The sequence below is a fragment of the Phalacrocorax carbo genome, chromosome 22 (assembly GCF_963921805.1).
Source record: "Phalacrocorax carbo chromosome 22, bPhaCar2.1, whole genome shotgun sequence".
In the NCBI taxonomy this organism is placed as follows: Eukaryota; Metazoa; Chordata; class Aves; order Suliformes; family Phalacrocoracidae; genus Phalacrocorax; species Phalacrocorax carbo.
This window is the reverse complement of record NC_087534.1, coordinates 4,839,990-4,857,421: the sequence shown is the minus strand read 5'-3', so window position 1 is coordinate 4,857,421 and position 17,432 is coordinate 4,839,990. Positions and strand designations below refer to the sequence as shown.

General features: G+C 65.1%; 1 protein-coding gene across 5 annotated transcripts in view; it reads left to right on the top strand.

Moving 5' to 3' along the window:
• Positions 1–9,406, top strand: part of AHDC1 (AT-hook DNA binding motif containing 1) — a 54,757-nt gene extending 45,351 nt beyond the window's left edge. For all 5 annotated transcript variants that reach the window (XM_064471469.1, XM_064471473.1, XM_064471472.1 and 2 more), the window contains 3 exons: positions 197–5,275; positions 5,385–6,019; positions 8,844–9,406. In XM_064471469.1, the coding sequence (XP_064327539.1) occupies positions 197–5,232 (5,036 nt within the window). In that variant the 3' untranslated portion in view covers positions 5,233–5,275; positions 5,385–6,019; positions 8,844–9,406. The remainder of the gene's footprint in view (positions 1–196; positions 5,276–5,384; positions 6,020–8,843) is intronic.
• The last annotated feature ends 8,026 nt before the right edge of the window (positions 9,407–17,432 follow it).

Here is a 17,432-nt window from a genome sequence, read left to right as displayed (position 1 = left end):
TGGACCCCACTTCACCACCCCTGTGGCGGGGTGGCGGGGGGGTGCACCCATGGTGCCAGCTGGGTCCTCACTGGTGATGGGGCAGGGGTGAGCCGGGCGGGCGAATGCGGGCAGCAGGGATGGAGCAGGCACTGCTGGCTGCATTCGGCCGGCAGCGCCCTCGGAGCCTCATTGTCCCCCTCTCTGCCCCACGCAGGTCCCGGTCTCACCTTCCCCGACCCCCATGTCAGCAACTGCTCGGCCAAGCGGCACGCGGGGGAGGAGGAGGTCAGGATGCGCGTGAAGCCCCCGGGCCCAGTGGTAACAACCAGCGTTGTGCGCGGCTCGCCCGACTACGTCCGAGAGCCCAAGTTCTACCCGCCGGGGCACCCGGCGCAGCGGCCCCCAGCCTGCCCGGCAGAAAAGGCCTTATCCTGCAGCGTGCTGAGCTTTCCTGAGGGCTCGTGCCCCGCACTCAGCCGGGAGCACCAGGCAGGCTCGCTGCTGCACGGCGACCCAGCCGACCGGTGCCAGAGCGTGCACGGGGGCACCAAGGCGGCGGAGGACTTGCTGGGCTGTGCCGGCGAGCCCCGGATCCTGGGGGGCAGCGCAGAGGAGGCAGCCGCCCACGATCGGGCGCCTAAAACCTTCCCCAACGCGACGCTGGCCTCGGGCCGCTGCAACGTCGACAGCATCCTCGCCTTGCTCCGGAGCAAGTGCGGTAACGGGCACATCAACCTCCACCCCGTGGTGCAGCTCATCGACATCATGAAGGATCTCAACCGCCTCTCCGAGGACCTCAAGAGCAGCGGGGTGCACCTGGACTGCGGCAGCCTCCGCAGCGGCGGTGGCGGTGGCCACGAGGACAGCCGCCTCCTGCCCGCTGACCGCGACCTCCAATACAGCTTCTTCTCCTCGCCCTCCTTGGCCAACAGCATCCGCAGCCCCGAGGAACGGGGGGTGCTCTGCAAAACCGAGCCGCCACGGCATCCCCGGCCCCCAGCCCGCGATGGAGAAGCTGATGGCGGCGGGGGGAGTGCCCCACAGCCCCCTGGCCACAGCGTGGGCATGGTGGGGTCCTCTAAAGCACCGGCAGAGGAAGCGGGTTGCTCCCAGCCTGACGCCGGCGATTACTCGGATCTGGCCGAGGCAGACATCCTGAACGAACTGGCCTCCCTGGCGTGCCCGGGGACGCAGCTGCTGGAGTCGCAGGCGATGGAGCCGCAGCCCCAGTTGCTGCCAGCCCAAGAGCTGGACTCCCAATCCCGGCTGCTGGATTCCCAGTCCCTCGAGTCGCAGCCCCAGCTGCTCGATTCACAAAGCCTGGAGCCACTACCGGAGTCGCTGGAGCTGCAAAACCTGGAGCCGTTGGGGTTGCAGTCGCTGGAGCCGCTTTCCGAGTCGCTGGAGCTGCAGTCGCTGGAGCCCCTGTCTGAGTCGCTGGAGCTGCAGTCGCTGGAGCCGCTGGCGGAGCCGCTGGGGCTGCAGACGCTGGAGCCGCTGCCCGGGGCCCTGGAGCCGCCGCTGCTGGACGCGCGGGCCCCGCTGCTGCCCGCCGAGCCCTCGCTGCTGGAGGCACAGTCGCTGGGGCCCGTCTCGGAGCTGCTGGAAGCGCAGGCGGGTGCTGGGGACTCCCTGCGGCCCCATGGGCTGCAACCCCGGCTGGGAGGGTGTCCCCTGGGCAGCGTGGTGAAGCGGGGACCCTGCGGGGGCCGGGGGGCCGGGCGGTGTGGCGAGGACCACCGCAAGTACGCCCTGCGCCGGACAGACAAGCCAAAGATGCTGTGCCGCCGGAGGAGGGCAGGGCGAGGGCGCCGGGTGGACATCACCCCCGAAAGCCGCGTCTTGTCCCCCCTCGCTCTGCCCGCCGAGGTGCCCCCTGGGCCTGAGGAGCCCAGCACCCCACTGCTGCCCCCACCACCACCCCCCACCACCACCCTGGACTCCAATGAGTTGCCCAAGGCCCCCACAACGGGGAAGAAGAGCAAGTGCCGGGGGGTGAGGAAGATGGTGGTGAAGATGGCCAAGATCCCCGTGTCCCTGGGGAGGAGGAACAAGACCACCTACAAGGTGTCATCGCTCAGCAGCAACCTGAACCTGGAGGGCAAGGAGCTGGCGGCCAGCAGCTCCATGGAGCCCACGCCGCTACTCAAGATGAAGAACAATGGGCGCAACGTGGTGGTGGTCTTCCCCCCCGGTGAGATGCCCATCATCCTGAAGCGTAAGCGGGGCAGGCCTCCCAAGAACCTGCTGCTGGGCCAAACCAAGCCCAAGGAGCCTGTCCCAGAGGTGAAAAAGAGGAGAAGGAGGAAGCAGAAGCTGGCCTCGCCCCAGCCCTCCTACATTGCCGACACCAACGACAGCAAGGCTGACTACTCGGATGTGCTGGCCAAGCTGGCCTTCCTCAACCGGCAGAGCCAGTGCTCGGGGCGCTGCTCGCCGCCCCGCTGCTGGACCCCCAGCGAGCCCGAGTCCATCCACCAAGCCCCCGACACCCAGAGCATCTCCCACTTCTTGCACCGCGTCCAGGGCTTCCGCCGGCGGGGTGGCAAGGCGGGGGGCTTTGGCGGGCGCGGCGGGGGCCACGCCGCCCGCGCCGCCCGTTGCTCCTTCAGTGATTTCTTCGAGGGCATCGGGAAGAAGAAGAAAGCCCCCGCCGCCCTCCACGCCGACACCGTGCACCCGCGCAAGCGGGGCCGGCCGGAGCCCGACCCCGTGGGCAAACCCAAGCGAAAGCGACGGGCCCGCAAGAACGGGGCGCTCTTCCCTGAGCCCAACCCTGGGCAGAGCTTTGGCGACGGCCCCGCCGAATGGGCCGGGGGGGAGAAGGGCAGCCCCTGGGCCCCCCATCACGGCCATCCCGGCGGCCAAGCTGGCCGCAATGGTGGCTACCAAGGGGCTGAGGCGAGGCCCTTCCACGCCGCCGGGATGGAGTCGGGCTCCTCCGGCCGTGCCAGCTTCTATGCCGGGAGCGCGCCGTCCTCGCAGACGGAGGCTGGCCCGGAGAGGCACAGCCTCTTCACTGGCTACTTCCGCTCCTTGCTGGACTCGGACGACTCCTCCGACCTGCTGGACTTTGCCCTCTCAGCCTCCCGCTCCGAGTCCCGCAAGTCAGCGGCCACCTACACGGCTCCCCCGGCCGCCCTGCCCGGCCAGCGGGGCCTGGCTGCCTACCCAGCCCGTGGCGGCAAGGTGGCCGCGGCAACCCCCGGCGCCGAGGCCGCCTTCCACGCGGCGATGCAGGGCCGGCCGGCCTTCCCGCCCGGCCGTGCCGCCGCCGCCGCCGGCTATGGGGTAGCCCAAGGGTCGTCGGAGTGCCGGGGAGCTGAGGCTTTCTCCAAGCTGGCACCACCCTCAGCCGTCTCCCGGTCGCCCACGGCTCACCCGGCGGCTAGTGGCACCCCCGGCTACTCCCCATACGGCAGCTACGGCGCCGGGCAGAGCGTGGCGCCCGCCAGCGTCTTCCCACCGGGGAAGCAGTACCCGTCGGCCCAGGACTGCCCCAACAGCAAGGACTGCAGCTTCGCCTACGGCAGCGGCAGCAGCCTCCCGTCCTCCCCCAGCAGCGCCCACAGCGCCGGTTATGCACCACAGACGGCCGGTCCCAGCCTGCCGCTGGGCAAAGCCGCCTTCTTCAACAGCGCCGAGCAAGGGGGGCAGTTCTCCAGCGCGGCACACACCCCGTTGCGCTGCGACAGCCGGGCCAGCACCGTCTCGCCCGGCGGCTACATGGTGCCCAAGGGTTCGGCCTCCTTCCAACCCTCACCCGAAAATTGCCGGCAGTTCCCCAGCGCCGCACCGTGGGCTTTCCGGCAAGGCTACGGTGGGTTGGATTGGAGCTCGGAGGCCTTCAGCCAGCTCTACAACCCGGGTTTCGAGTGTCACCTCAATGAGCCCAACGTCATCCTGGACATCTCCAACTACACCCCGCAGAAAGCCAAGCAGCAGACGGTCTCGGAGACCTTCTCCGAGTCCTCCTCCGACAGCACCCAGTTCAACCAGCCGGCGGGCTACCGGCGCGCCAACAGTGAGGCCTCCTCCAGCGAGGGCCAGTCCAGCCTCTCCAGCCTGGAGAAGCTGATGATGGACTGGAATGAGGCATCCTCCGCCCCGGGCTACAACTGGAACCAGAGCGTCCTTTTCCAGAGCAACTCCAAGCCCGGTCGGGGCCGACGGAAGAAGGTGGACATGTTTGACACCTCCCACCTGAACTTTTCCTCCTCTTCCTCCTCTTCCTCCGTGTACCCCTCCAAGAGGAGCACAGGACCCCGGCAGCCCCGGGGGTCCCGAGGGGCTTGTGCCTCCAAGAAGGAGAGGGGGACGGGCAAGGCCAAGTTTCCCACCAAGTCACAGGCGGTCAACCCCCTCTTCCAGGAGAACACGGACCTGGGCTTGGACTACTACAGCGGGGACAGCAGCATGTCCCCCCTGCCCTCCCAGTCCCGGGGCTTCGGGGTGGGCGAGCGGGACCCCTGTGACTATGCCGGCCCCTACTCCATGAACCCCTCCACCCCCTCGGACGGGACCTTCGTCCAGGGTTTTCAGAGCGACTCCCCCGGTTTGGGGCAGCCGGATTTGGAGAGCAAGCACTTCCCTGCCCTCCCGCACCAGCTGGCAGCCCCTGGCCAGCAGACTGTCTTCGAGGCTGGCTTGCAAAAAGCCTTCTCGCCCAACTGCTCCCCGACCTTGGCCTTCAAGGAGGACCTACGGGCGGGCGACATCCGCAAGCTGCCCGCCTGCGACTCGCTCAAACACAGCATGCAGGGGGGGGCCCTGCCACACGCCCCCCACCTGGCTTGCCGCGATCTCCCCATGCCTCAACCGCACTACGACTCCCCCAGTTGCAAAAACCCCCCGTACTGGTATTCCCCCAACGCCAGCACCCGTAGCCCCTCGTACGATGGCAAAGCGGGGTCCGGTATGCTGGTAGACTTCATGGGCAGGACGGACCCCTCGTGTCTGAACCCCCACTTGAGCAGCCCGAGCGGCACCCACCCCTCCAAGGGCGACAAGGAGCCCTTGGAGATGTCCCGGGCCCACCACCGAGGACCCTACGCTTGTCCCTTGATCAATGACTTGAACATCTCCCCCGTACCAAGAGACTCAATGCTGCAGCTGCAGGACAACTACAGGTACCCCAGTTTTGCACCCCAAGGGCACCCCGTCATGGCCCCCACCCAGAAGAGCGGGTTTTTGGGACCCATGGTAGAGCAACAACACCCCGAGGACACTTTCACGGTCACCTCATTGTAGTGTCTGCTGACGTGCCAACCGGACAACGAGGTTTTGTTACAGGGTAGGTGGGGGAGCCCCTCGGAGCGAGGGTAGGGGGGTGCAGGGGTGGCCTGGGCACCCCCAGGCCCTTCTCATCGTGTCCCCCCCTCCGTGTTGTGTTTCTCTTTCAGAGGTAATTTAGCCAGCACTTTTTTCTGGAACACTTTTCAAGTTCTGTATTTAACTGGGATTGGAACCGTTTGTTTGTTTTCTAAAAAAAAAAAAAAAAGAAAAAAAAAGGAAAAAAAAGGAAAAAAAGTTAAAAAACGAAAGAAAAAAAAAATAATGGAAGAAGAGAGAAAAACCCCGTTTTTTCCCCCCTCCGCACTCAAACCCGCTCCGCCTGCCAACCGCCTGGCTCTGCTTTCCGGACTGCCGCCCCCACCTCCCGCCCCGCAGCAGGACAATCGGACGGATGGACGGATGGATGGACGGACGGATGGATGGCGCCAGCCCCCGCCGAGCCCAGCGCAGGGGCGCAGGCAGGGAGGGCAGGCCGGGAGGGCAGGAGGCGGCCACGGGGCCCGGGGGTCAGCGGCTGGGTGCCCCCTGCCCGCAGCCTGGCTGGGGGGCGAGGGCAGCCCCCTCGGCCACCCCCGGGGGGGGTCTGGTTGGGGCTTGGTTTTTTTTCTTTTCCCTTCCCGTCCGCTCACTTGCTGGGGGTGTTTTTCGTGCCGGATGGATGCCGATGGGTGTTTGGGAGAGCTGACCCCCACCACGCTCTGGCAGCTTCGCCACCGGGGCTCGGAAATCTCACCGTCGCCCGGTAAGTGCCACCCAAGCCCCCTCACCGCCCGATGCCCATCCCCCGGGAGGGTGGTGCGGGGCTGGGAGCCTGAGGGGCAGTGGGGGTGCGCTGGGTGCTCCCTGCTTTCCAGTGGGGTTTCTAACCCAAATGCACCCAGTGAGGCTCACCCAGTGGGTGCCCCCAACCCCTTCTGGGCTGCAAGCATCTGCCCTGGGTGTTGCTCCATGGGCAAGCGTCAAACTGGGGACCCCGTCTGCCCCAGCGTCTGTGGGTGGCTGGAGCCGGGATGCGGGGTGCCAAAGCGCAGGGTGGTGGGGTGCTGGAGCCTGGGGTGGGGGGTGCTGGAGCCCGGGGTGGGGGGTGCTGGGTGCTGGACGCGGGGTGTGCCAGAGCTGGGGAGTGTGGGATGCTCCAGAGCCCTGGGTGTGTGGGTGCTGGATGGGGGTGGGCAGGACCCCAAACCCCTGGGTGTGGGGGTGCGGGATGGCGGTGGGCAGGACCCCAAACCCCTGGGTGTGTGGGTGCTGGATGGGGGTGGGCAGGACCCCAAACCCCTGGGTGTGTGGGTGCGGGATGGGGGTGGGCAGGACCCCAAACCCCTGGGTGTGTGGGTGCGGGATGGCGTGGGCAGGACCCCAAACCCCTGGGTGTGTGGGTGCGGGATGGGGGTGGGCAGGACCGCAAACCCCTGGGTGTGTGGGTGCGGGATGGGGTGGGCAGGACCCCAAACCCCTGGGTGTGTGGGTGCGGGATGGGGTGGGCAGGACCCCAAACCCCTGGGTGTGCGGGTGCGGGATGGGGGTGGGCAGGACCCCAAACCCCTGGGTGTGCGGGTGCGGGATGGAGGTGGGCAGGACCCCAAACCCCTGGGTGTGTGGGTGCAGGATGGGGTGGGCAGGACCCCAAACCCGTGGGTGTGTGGGTGCGGGATGGGGGTGGGCAGGACCCCAAACCCCTGGGTGTGTGGGTGCGGGATGGCGGTGGGCAGGACCCCAAACCCCTGGGTGTGTGGGTGCAGGATGGGGTGGGCAGGACCCCAAACCCCTGGGTGTGTGGGTGCGGGATGGAGGTGGGCAGGACCGCAGACCCCTGGGTGTGTGGGTGCGGGATGGGGGTGGGCAGGACCGCAGACCCCTGGGTGTGTGGGTGCGGGATGGCGGTGGGCAGGACCCCAAACCCCTGGGTGTGTGGGTGCGGGATGGGGTGAGCAGGACCGCAGACCCCTGGGTGTGTGGGTGCGGGATGGGGTGAGCAGGACCCCAAACCCGTGGGTGTGTGGGTGCGGGATGGGGTGGGCAGGACCCCAAACCCCTGGGTGTGTGGGTGCGGGATGGGGGTGGGCAGGACCCCAAACCCCTGGGTGTGTGGGTGCGGGATGGAGGTGGGCAGGACCGCAGACCCCTGGGTGTGTGGGTGCGGGATGGGGGTGGGCAGGACCGCAGACCCCTGGGTGTGTGGGTGCGGGATGGGGGTGGGCAGGACCGCAGACCCCTGGGTGTGTGGGTGCGGGATGGGGTGGGCAGGACCCCAAACCCCTGGGTGTGTGGGTGCGGGATGGGGTGAGCAGGACCGCAGACCCCTGGGTGTGTGGGTGCGGGATGGGGTGAGCAGGACCCCAAACCCCTGGGTGTGTGGGTGCGGGATGGGGTGGGCAGGACCCCAAACCCCTGGGTGTGTGGGTGTGGGATGGGGGTGGGCAGGACCCCAAACCCCTGGGTGTGTGGGTGCGGGATGGCGGTGGGCAGGACCCCAAACCCCTGGGTGTGTGGGTGCGGGATGGGGGTGGGCAGGACCGCAGACCCCTGGGTGTGTGGGTGTGGGATGGGGGTGGGCAGGACCCCAAACCCCTGGGTGTGTGGGTGCGGGATGGGGTGGGCAGGACCCCAAACCCCTGGGTGTGTGGGTGCGGGATGGGGGTGGGCAGGACCGCAAACCCGTGGGTGTGTGGGTGCGGGATGGGGGTGGGCAGGACCGCAGACCCCTGGGTGTGTGGGTGTGGGATGGGGTGGGCAGGACCCCAAACCCCTGGGTGTGTGGGTGCGGGATGGGGGTGGGCAGGACCGCAGACCCCTGGGTGTGTGGGTGCGGGATGGAAGTGGGCAGGACCCCAAACCCGTGGGTGTGTGGGTGCGGGATGGGGGTGGGCAGGACCCCAAACCCCTGGGTGTGTGGGTGCAGATGGCGGTGGGCAGGACCCCAAACCCCTGGGTGTGTGGGTGCGGGATGGGGGTGGGCAGGACCGCAGACCCCTGGGTGTGTGGGTGCGGGATGGAGGTGGGCAGGACCGCAGACCCCTGGGTGTGTGGGTGCGGGATGGGGGTGGGCAGGACCGCAGACCCCTGGGTGTGTGGGTGTGGGATGGAGGTGGGCAGGACCGCAGACCCCTGGGTGTGTGGGTGCGGGATGGGGTGAGCAGGACCGCAGACCCCTGGGTGTGTGGGTGTGGGATGGGGGTGGGCAGGACCCCAAACCCCTGGGTGTGTGGGTGTGGGATGGGGGTGGGCAGGACCCCAAACCCCTGGGTGTGTGGGTGCGGGATGGGGGTGAGCAGGACCCCAAACCCCTGGGTGTGCGGGTGCGGGATGGGGTGGGCAGGACCCCAAACCCCTGGGTGTGTGGGTGTGGGATGGGGGTGGGCAGGACCCCGGACGCTGGGGCACAGCTCCATCCCCCCACTGCGGGGACCCGGGCAGCGAGGGCTCCCTGCCACCCAGTTGCCACCAGCCCCACCGGGTGGGTGCCCCAGCGCGGTGCTGAGCCCCAGCCTCATGCCCAGCACCCCCAGCCCGGACGAGGGCCGCAATGGTGGGCCACTCACCCCTCTCTCGCCTCTCCCCCCCAGCCTGCCCGCCAGCCGCAGCACCCTCGGCCCCGCGCCCCCCACCCGTCCCAGCCACCAGAGAGGAGAGGAGGGGGCGGCCGCCGGCGGGGTACCCCAGCCCCGTCGCCCCCCGCTTCGCCCGCCGGCCCCTGCCTCGGCCGTGGCGCCGGCGCCGCGTTCTCTCTCCTCCCGGCCAGAAGCAGAGGGACTCTTTAATTTTTATTTTTTATTTTATTAATTTTCATTTTCTGCACAAAACCAGCAATTGTAAATACTTTTGAAGAAAAGAACTAAAAAAAAAAGTTTAAGAAAAAAAATTTAAAAAGCAGAAAATTCACAAAAAAAAAAAAAAAAGAGCCACGCACCAGAGGGAGAATCAAAAAGTGACCGAGAAGAGAGACCTAAAGTGACCGAGAGGCGAATATGCAGAAGCGAAGAGCAAAAACCCACCAGTATGCACTGAGAAAATTTATTTACAGATCGATCGACAAAAAAAAAAAAAAAAAGAAAAAAAAAGTAACAATAACCTATTTATTGTATATAATGTTTTATTATAAATCGTGTCTTGTATATTGCATTCTGTACATCTGCTGTGGTTTTGTGGTGTGCAACTTCCGCATGGGTTCCTTGGGTTTCCGTTGCCTTTTTTTAATGACGATGATGATGATTTGAGTTTTATTTTTATTATTATTAAGGAGAACGAGGCGGGTTTTTTTTGGCAGTACACACCCAAAGATCCAAATTTGTATAAAAAAAAAAAAGGAGTTTAAAAAAAACAACTAAAAAAAAATTAAAAAGAAAAAAAAAGGAGGAGAAATCAATCACACACCCTCTTGGTGGGGAGGGGGAGCCGGGGGGGGCGGGGGGGCGGGCTACGGCAAAGGGGGGGCCACCGGCTTTCCCGTGGCCCCCGGCGCAGTGGTGGCGATGAGCTCAGGGTGTGGGTGCACACGTGGGTGCTGGGGGGGTGTTGGGGTCCTCTCCTACCCCCCACCAGCCCGTGTCCCCTGTCATCCCCCCCCAGGGTTTGGCAACTTCTGTACAGCTTTGTGGATTGTGGAGGAAAAAAGAAAAAAAAAAGAAAAAAAAAACTAAAAAAAGGAAAAACCACCCTGAAATTAAAAAATAAAAAAAGCAAAATGCAAAAATAAAAGGGAAAAAAACCCCACCTGGTCAAAATAGCCCCCCCTTCCCACCCCCCCGCGCTGCCCCCCCAGCTGACCTGCGCAGTGCTTGTGCTGCCCCGGCCGGAGTGGCCCCCCCCCGGCGAGCCCCCCCCAGGCGAGCCCCCCGCGCCCGGCCCCCCCCAGCCCCCGCTCTTCCCCATGACTGGTCTTTTTGTGTTATTTAGGAAGGAATTTTTAATAGGCACTTTTTTTATATTAAAAAAAAAACCTATATATTGAGCGATGCCCGCTGCCTTCTTGCTTCTCTTTGGGGGTGGCTCGGCCTGGCTGTGCTGGGGGGGGCTGGAGAGGGGCTGACACCCCCCCCCCTAGATTTGGGGGGATGCCAGGATCTGGCCTAAGGTGGGAATTGCAGTGAGAAAGCTGAATTTTGGTGCAAATCGGGATGTGGTATGGCACTGGGGGCGGGGGGGTGGCGTGCTGCTGCTCCCCCCGAGATGGGGTGCCAACGGGGGTCCCCCGGGGGACATTGCCGGGGTGGCCGGTGGCACCCAGAGCACGCCGGGGACCCGCTGCCCTCCCCGATCACCTCGTGCTCAGGGCTGCGGGTGCACGAGTTGTTGCTGGGGTTGGGGGGGGGGGATGGGGGTGTCCTTTGCTGGGCAGGATGGGTGCCCACCCCTCCCTGGCACCCATGGGACACCCTGGATGGCAGCGCTGGGGCGGGGGGGGGACACGCGGGGCTGCAGGCAGCTTCACGGTGATGGATGGGAAAAGCGCCAACACCATAAAGAAGGAAAAGGGAGAAAAATAAGCAAAAAAAAAAAAAAAATTAAAAAAAATCCACCAACTTCCAGGACTGGGAAGATGAAGGCTGCAGCATCCTCTGGGCGAGGAGAAGGGGGGGATCGGGGTGGGGGGGGGGACACACACCAGCTACCTGTGGGTGGGAGAGGTTAGCGATCCCGGCGGGGTCAGGGCTGCTGCAGCGAAGTGCTTGTGCAGCGCTGGGGGGGCCGGGGGGGGAGGCAGGAGGTTGCTATGGAGAAGAACACACGGTGCATACTGATGGCCGGGGGGGGGGAGCGGGGGGAGCCGGGCTGCCAGCGCCGCCGCAGCCTGGGAAGATGTCGGTGCTGTGTGGGGAGAGCTTGGGGGGGGAATGCTGGGGGATCCCCCCCCCCTTTTCCTAGGCTGGAGGACCAGCAAAGCCCCCCCTCTGGGACATGCAGCTGGGTGGCACCAAGGGAGCCTGGTTCAGTGTGCCCCACCCACCCACCTCCCCGCTATAGGGTGTGAGGGGCACCCTGAGCCCCCAGCTAGGCAGGGAGCCCGGCTCACGGGACCCCCCCCCACGCCCCGCGGGTGCCGGGAGGGAGAGGGGGGCAGCTGCCAGTCCCTGTGTCCCAGGTGAAGGCTGTTGGGCATTTGGAGGGGGCTGTATTTCCATTCCCCCCCCCCCACCCCAGGGCCCTGCAAGTGTCCCCAAGCGCTGCAGGGGGGGAGTCTGGGGGGACTCCAGGCACCGGTGGGTCACAGACCCTCCCCAAATCTGGCTGGGGGCATTTTGCAGTGTGCCTGTGCAGCATGGGGTGTCCGTGCTGGGGGTACGATGGGTCCCCCAGTGCAACAACATCTCCTCAGGGGCTAAACTGGGGGGGCATTGCTCTGCTGTGGCCCCCCGGGTGCCCCCCACATCAGGCAGGGTCCTCAGGTAAGCTGATGGAGGTGGTGGGGAGGGCTGGGGGGCTCTGCCAGGGTGGGGGGCCCTGCAGAGGATGCTGCCTCTCCGCCCTGGGGTCCCACGGGTGCCTGGGGACCAGCCACACTTGCTCTGAGCACCCTGGTGCTGAGTGGTTTGGGGGTGGGGGGCACTTGCACCCCTAATGCCTCACATGAGCTTCAGCCAGCGAGCTCTGTCTGCTCCCCGTGGGCTGGCTCCTGTGGGGCACCCGGTGGCCTCATCCAGGAGCCCCACAGGTGGTGCTGACCTTGGGGGTGCTGCTCCCCCCCAGGCACAGCTGGTGGGTGCCCCCCACCCCAGGGCAGCTGCGGCACTGGGAGGGTGCTGGTGGGGAGGCGACAGGGGTTGGAGGACCCCTTCCCAGGGGCCTCGCACACGGTGCAGGCAGGGTGCTGTGAACGGAGACCCCTCGGGGGAGGGGGGTACGACACCCCAAAGCTGTGCTCTCACCGAACATCCCCCACCGTGACCTTGCTCAACAGGGAAACTGAGGCACGGGGAGGTGGGGGGAGAACAGCCTTCCTGGCTGCTCTGCCCTCGCCGTGGCTGTGCCGCATCCTGCACCCATCCCGCAGGCACTGATCCCCCCCGCCAGCTCCCGCACGGCCATTCCTGGGGGGACAGGGGTGTCTTTTGGGGATGCATGACCATTCCCACCTTGGCTCTAATGCGATGCTTCCCACAAGCATCAGATTTGCTCTTTTCCCCTCATTTTTTTATTCTCTTTCATTTCAGGTCACAAAAAGCAGCAGCAAAGGAGGACGAAATCCACTGTGGCCTGATGAACACCCTGGTAAGGTGGGTGCAAACAAACGCGAGACCGATGGCGGCACTGGGGTGAGCTGGGAGAGAAATCCCCCAGGAGGTAAATCCCGCCAGGAGGCATCGCCTGGCACGGCCACAGCTTCATCGGGTACGGCCGGCTGCTTGGAGCACAGCTTGATTTTATTTATTTTATTTTATGGTTTTTTTTTTTTCTTTTTAAGACTCAATTAAATCTATCAAGCAGCGTGCGCCGTTTCTGAGGCTGAAAAGCCCTGTGATTGGGCTGATTGCTGGGGGTTTATCAGCATAGCCCAGCGTCGCCCGTCTCCGCACCCAGCCCTCACCTGGGTTTTGCCAGCGGAGGCTGCTCTGGGAGGTGGGAAAAAAAGGAGAAAAGACATCAAAATTAGGTGGGGAAGCGGTTGGTTTGCTACTTCTTTATTTGCACGGCATGTGTTTGTCGAAGGTTTCTGGGATCTGCTTGCGGGGATGCTCGGGGGGAGCCTGGCGTGGTGGCAGTGCCACGCAGCGCCCAGGGTGACGTGGGATAGCGGGGAGAGGAAAGCCTGGTCCCCGGGCACCTGGCTGTACCTGCTCGGCCACGCCGCCTCCTCGGCATGGAAATTATGATTTTAATTAATCAGCTCTGCTGGGAGGAGGTTTCTGGCCTCTCATCGTGCTAACGGTGCAGGTGTTGGTGCTCGGAGCCCGGGGGTGCCGTGGGACAGCGGGACGAGGGATGCTCCATGTCCCAGGTGCCGGCAGAGGGGTCCAGGGCTGACCCCGGAGCTGCTGCGCTGTGGCGAGTGCCGGAGCTTTGCCCGCATGTGCCACGGGGAGCGTGGCTGTAAGGAAGCTCGTTGCGCTGCTGCCAGGATTTGGCATGTGCTGGTGGAAGGCAGCTTTGCCGCCATTTCGACTTTTTCCATCCCCTTGGAAACAAGGCAGGAATTTGCCCTCCCCTCCTGCCCACCGCATGGGGACGGATCTGGGGGGCAAGGCTGGGGAAATGCCCTGTTCCCGAGGAGGTGAGGGGCGATGTGCCGGGGCAGAGGATGGTGTGCATGCATGCACACATGTTGCACACCCAGTCCAGGCTTCACCATCACCCTGGCACGGGGAAGCACACACATGGGATGCCCATGCCCATGCCGAGCTCACCCGAGGACCGGCACCCGGCTCAGGCACTGCCCACCGGCACCTGGAGCGGGGCAAGGGCCGCATCACCCACCCCAGCCCTGGGGTCTGGCCCTGGGGGGGCAGTGGTGGGACCCTGCCTTCACCCCGCAGGGCTGGGGCCAGTGGAGCCACCTGGAGCTGCCCGGGAGGTTTGGACACCCCCTTCTCCTTCAAATTAATGGCTGTGCCGTGAAGAAAATTGAAGCCATTATTCTTAGCTCGCATCCTTTATACCCACCAACTTCAACCACTTGACATGCTAATCACAAGCTAACGAGGAAGGGAGGCGATTTCCCACGTCAGACCTGCAATCCAGTGCATCTGGCAGCTGGGGTGGGGAGCATCTCGTGCCGGGGGGCCACCGGCACCCCACCCCAACACCGGCACCCTTCCCTCCAAGGAGTGCCCCGCCGAAGAGCCCCATAAGCCCTTTTGAAGCCCTCCATGTCCCCGATGGCTGCTGCCCCCCCAGGACAGCCAGGGAGGGGGCGCGGGGCGATGGCGGTGCTCCCCAGGACCATCGCGCCGCAGGCAGCCCGTGCCATGCCACGTCCCTGCCGCAGGAACGGCCTCCTGCGCCGGCAGCGGGGGCGGCGCGGAGCCCAGCTGGAGGACCAGACCACCCCTGCTTTTCCCAGAGGAAGGGCCAGGCCCTTGGAAGATATTTCCACCACCACCCCCCCACCGTGTCCACCCCCTCCCCCCAATCCTCCTTCCGCTCCGCCAGCAGCCGCTCGGGCTCCCCGTGCGCTCCCCGCTCTGGGGTCCAGCTGAGCCCTGGCGCACTCATCGCACCCGCCGCAGGGCTGCGCCTGCCCGTCCCCAGCCACCCCGGGCTGGATGCGGCCCAGCCGCCGGCCAGGCAGAAAGCTCTGGAGTCCATTAACATTCCCCCGAGCGATCTAATCCCCCTCTCTGCCCTGGCTCTGGCTTTTACTTGGTTTTAATCAAGCCCAGCCTGGCGCCTTTTAAATAACGGGGGCGGGTGGCACCCTGCTCCCTGCACGGCACATGGGTGCTGCCATCCCCGGTGTGGGTGCTGGCGTGGAGGGGGAGGCAGGGGTGGCCGGGGGCAGAGCATTTGCAGAGGTCTCCACTCTCCAGTAATTTTAAAAGGCGTTTTGGAGCTGGAGGAGCTGAGATCAGCAGAGCGGGGGCCAGGAAAGCGAGGGAATAAAAGCAAAGGCTATTGCAGGGGTTGTTATTAATATTTGCTGGCTGATGACGGCGGGGGGGAGCCGGCTCTGGGGGGTGGGCTGCGTGCCCACCTCGTGGGGAAAGGGCAGGCTGGGCTCCTCATGAAGGGAGGGGGATTTGGCAGCCGGACGCCTGGGTTCCTTCCTGGCACCCAGTGATGGGGTGGGGGGTGTAGGAGCCATGCCAGCACGCCTGGGTCTTGTGCAGCCGCCGGCGGGGCCCTGGCTGGGGCGAGAGGCGATGCTTTCCACACCGACACTCCTAAACCAAAGCGCTGGGGCACAGCTGGGGCGTGTCAGGGGGGCCCTGGACCCCCCTGGCGTGGGGGCACCCGGGGGATCCCCCCAAACACCTTGGGGACCAGAAAGGTGCAAGGGGATGGCACCCTGGGGGGGCTCAGCTTCCAGGGGCTTTGCCATGTCCCTGCTGCAAAGGGAGCAGGAGCCTGGGGGAGCAGAGTGGGGGTCCTGGATGGGCCCCCTCCCCAGCTGGGGGCTCTGTGGGGCCATGGTGGCTTTGCCCTGTGGGAAGGAGCCAGGAGCGATGCTGGTTCCTCCCAGGCTGGCACCGGGACTGGGTGGGGGTCTGGGGGTGCTGGGGTGGAAGGAGCCAGGGGCCAGCACGTGGGGTTTTGGGGGGCAAAGCATGAGCCAAAGCGTTTGTTTTTCCAAGGGCCCTGGCGGTGTGAGTTATCAGCAGCGGCAGAAGTGTGGTGCTTCCCGGCCGGGTATGCGCACCAGCTCCTCGGGGAGGGATTAAGGGGATTATATTATTATTTGTTATCACTGAGGGGGGAGAAAAAAGAAGAAACCTCCATTGCTGGGAACTCTGCCTAATCGGAGCAGAGATTAGCTCCCTGCCTCCGCCCAGCCGGGCTGGGATGGCTTCTGTGGGCACTGGGACTGCGGCAGCCCCTGCCCAGGATGGGGGTCCGGGGGGCTGCCCAGTGCCCAACCCACTGGCAGTGGGAACCCAGCGGGGTGACACGAGGCCGCTGGGTCCCTGGGGAGCCACCTTGCCTGCGAGCCACATGTGGGACCAGATTTTGGAGGCAACGGTTACTGCCCAGAGAGGTTGGCAGAGGAAACGGTGGCTCCTCTTCCAGCCTCCCCTGGGACCATGGGGACCGTCACCCTCAGCCGGGCGTGGTGGCACCCTGGCCCTGAGGGGACCAGCCCCGTGGTTTGGCACAGGGCAAGCTGGGAGTGATGCTGTGCCCTGGGGATGGTGAGAGCCGCCTCGAAGGCTGCTGGCGAGGGCGAGCTCATGGCCGTGGCCATGGTTTTCCATCTCCCCTGGCCACGGTGGGGAAATCTTGGCAGGTTTGGGGGGAGCAGGAGCTCAGCTTGGCAGCACTGGCAGCGGTTTTGTGCCTCCCCTGGCATCGCGATGAGGGTAAGCGCTCCCAGCGACACCCCAGCATCTCTGGAAGATGGGGACAAACTTGGCTGTGATCCCTCCTCAAGTAACCAGCTCCCAGCCCTGAGTCACAGGGTGAGAAATGGAGCTCCTGGAGGGACCCAAGACCGGTGCCCCGGGGCTCACACCAGGCAAATCTCTCCCCGCCGCAGTGCTGGGACACGTTGGCTGCCCTGCCTCCCCCTTGTCTGCTGCTTTCGCCCTCCTCCTGCAGTCGCTGCGCGGCAGGCGGTGAGTGATGCTGCTGCCAGCTCAGGCCTGCCTGGCTCTGACTCAGGGGGGCCACCCCGGCCGGGGCCGCTGGGGAAGATGGGTGGCTCGGTGGGGTGATGTGCCACGGGCTGATGTGTCATGGGCTGACATGTCACGGGGCAACATGTCATGGGGGGCAGGGGATGGAGGCTGGGCTGAGCCGGGGTGCTTTGGGGATGCTGGCATGTGAGGAGGCAGGGGAGACCCTGCAAGTCAGCTTGGGCTCTGCCGCCCCCGTGCCTGCTCCCAGTAAGGGCTGGCAGGGGAGCAGGAGGATGAGGAGGGTCCAGAGAGCCGGGTACCCATGCATGGCAAAGTTTTGGGGTTCCCCCTTGCAGCAGGGTCGTGTGCCCCATCCGATCCCCTCGTGTGCCTGTCAGGGGCAGACGGCTGGTACCTGTGGGCACTGCGGGTCCTGTGCCACTCCCTGCCCATCCCGAGCTCCACGGGGCTGTGAGCATCCCCTGCCTGCACGGTGGGCTCCGGAGGGCTTTGGTGGGCTGGGGGTGGAAATACTCCAGGACAGCCAGCACAGAGGGGCCACCTCTGCCCTGCTCCCTGCTGGCTCCACAGGTGCCAGGGCAGGGTAGTCACACCACGGAGCAGAGGAGGTGTGGGACCACGCTGGCTGTGCCAGGAGCCAGTGCAGCCATCTCAGGAGATAAGGCTATTTTTTTCCACCCCTCCTTAAGCCCCCAGCTCTGTCTGCTGGACCGGGAGTCCCCCAAGGACAGCCTCACTCATTACACTGCAGCTTACAAGTGCGCTTCTTGAATTTTTCTTTCAAAACCCCCAGTTTCCAGCAAGTGGAGGCCTAGCCAGGTTCAAACGTGGGGTGCAGTCATGGGGCAGCCCCTCTCCAATTTTGCCTTGCCTGTAGGGAGGCTGAAGCCACCACCACCACCACAGAAAGCCCGTCATTAGAGC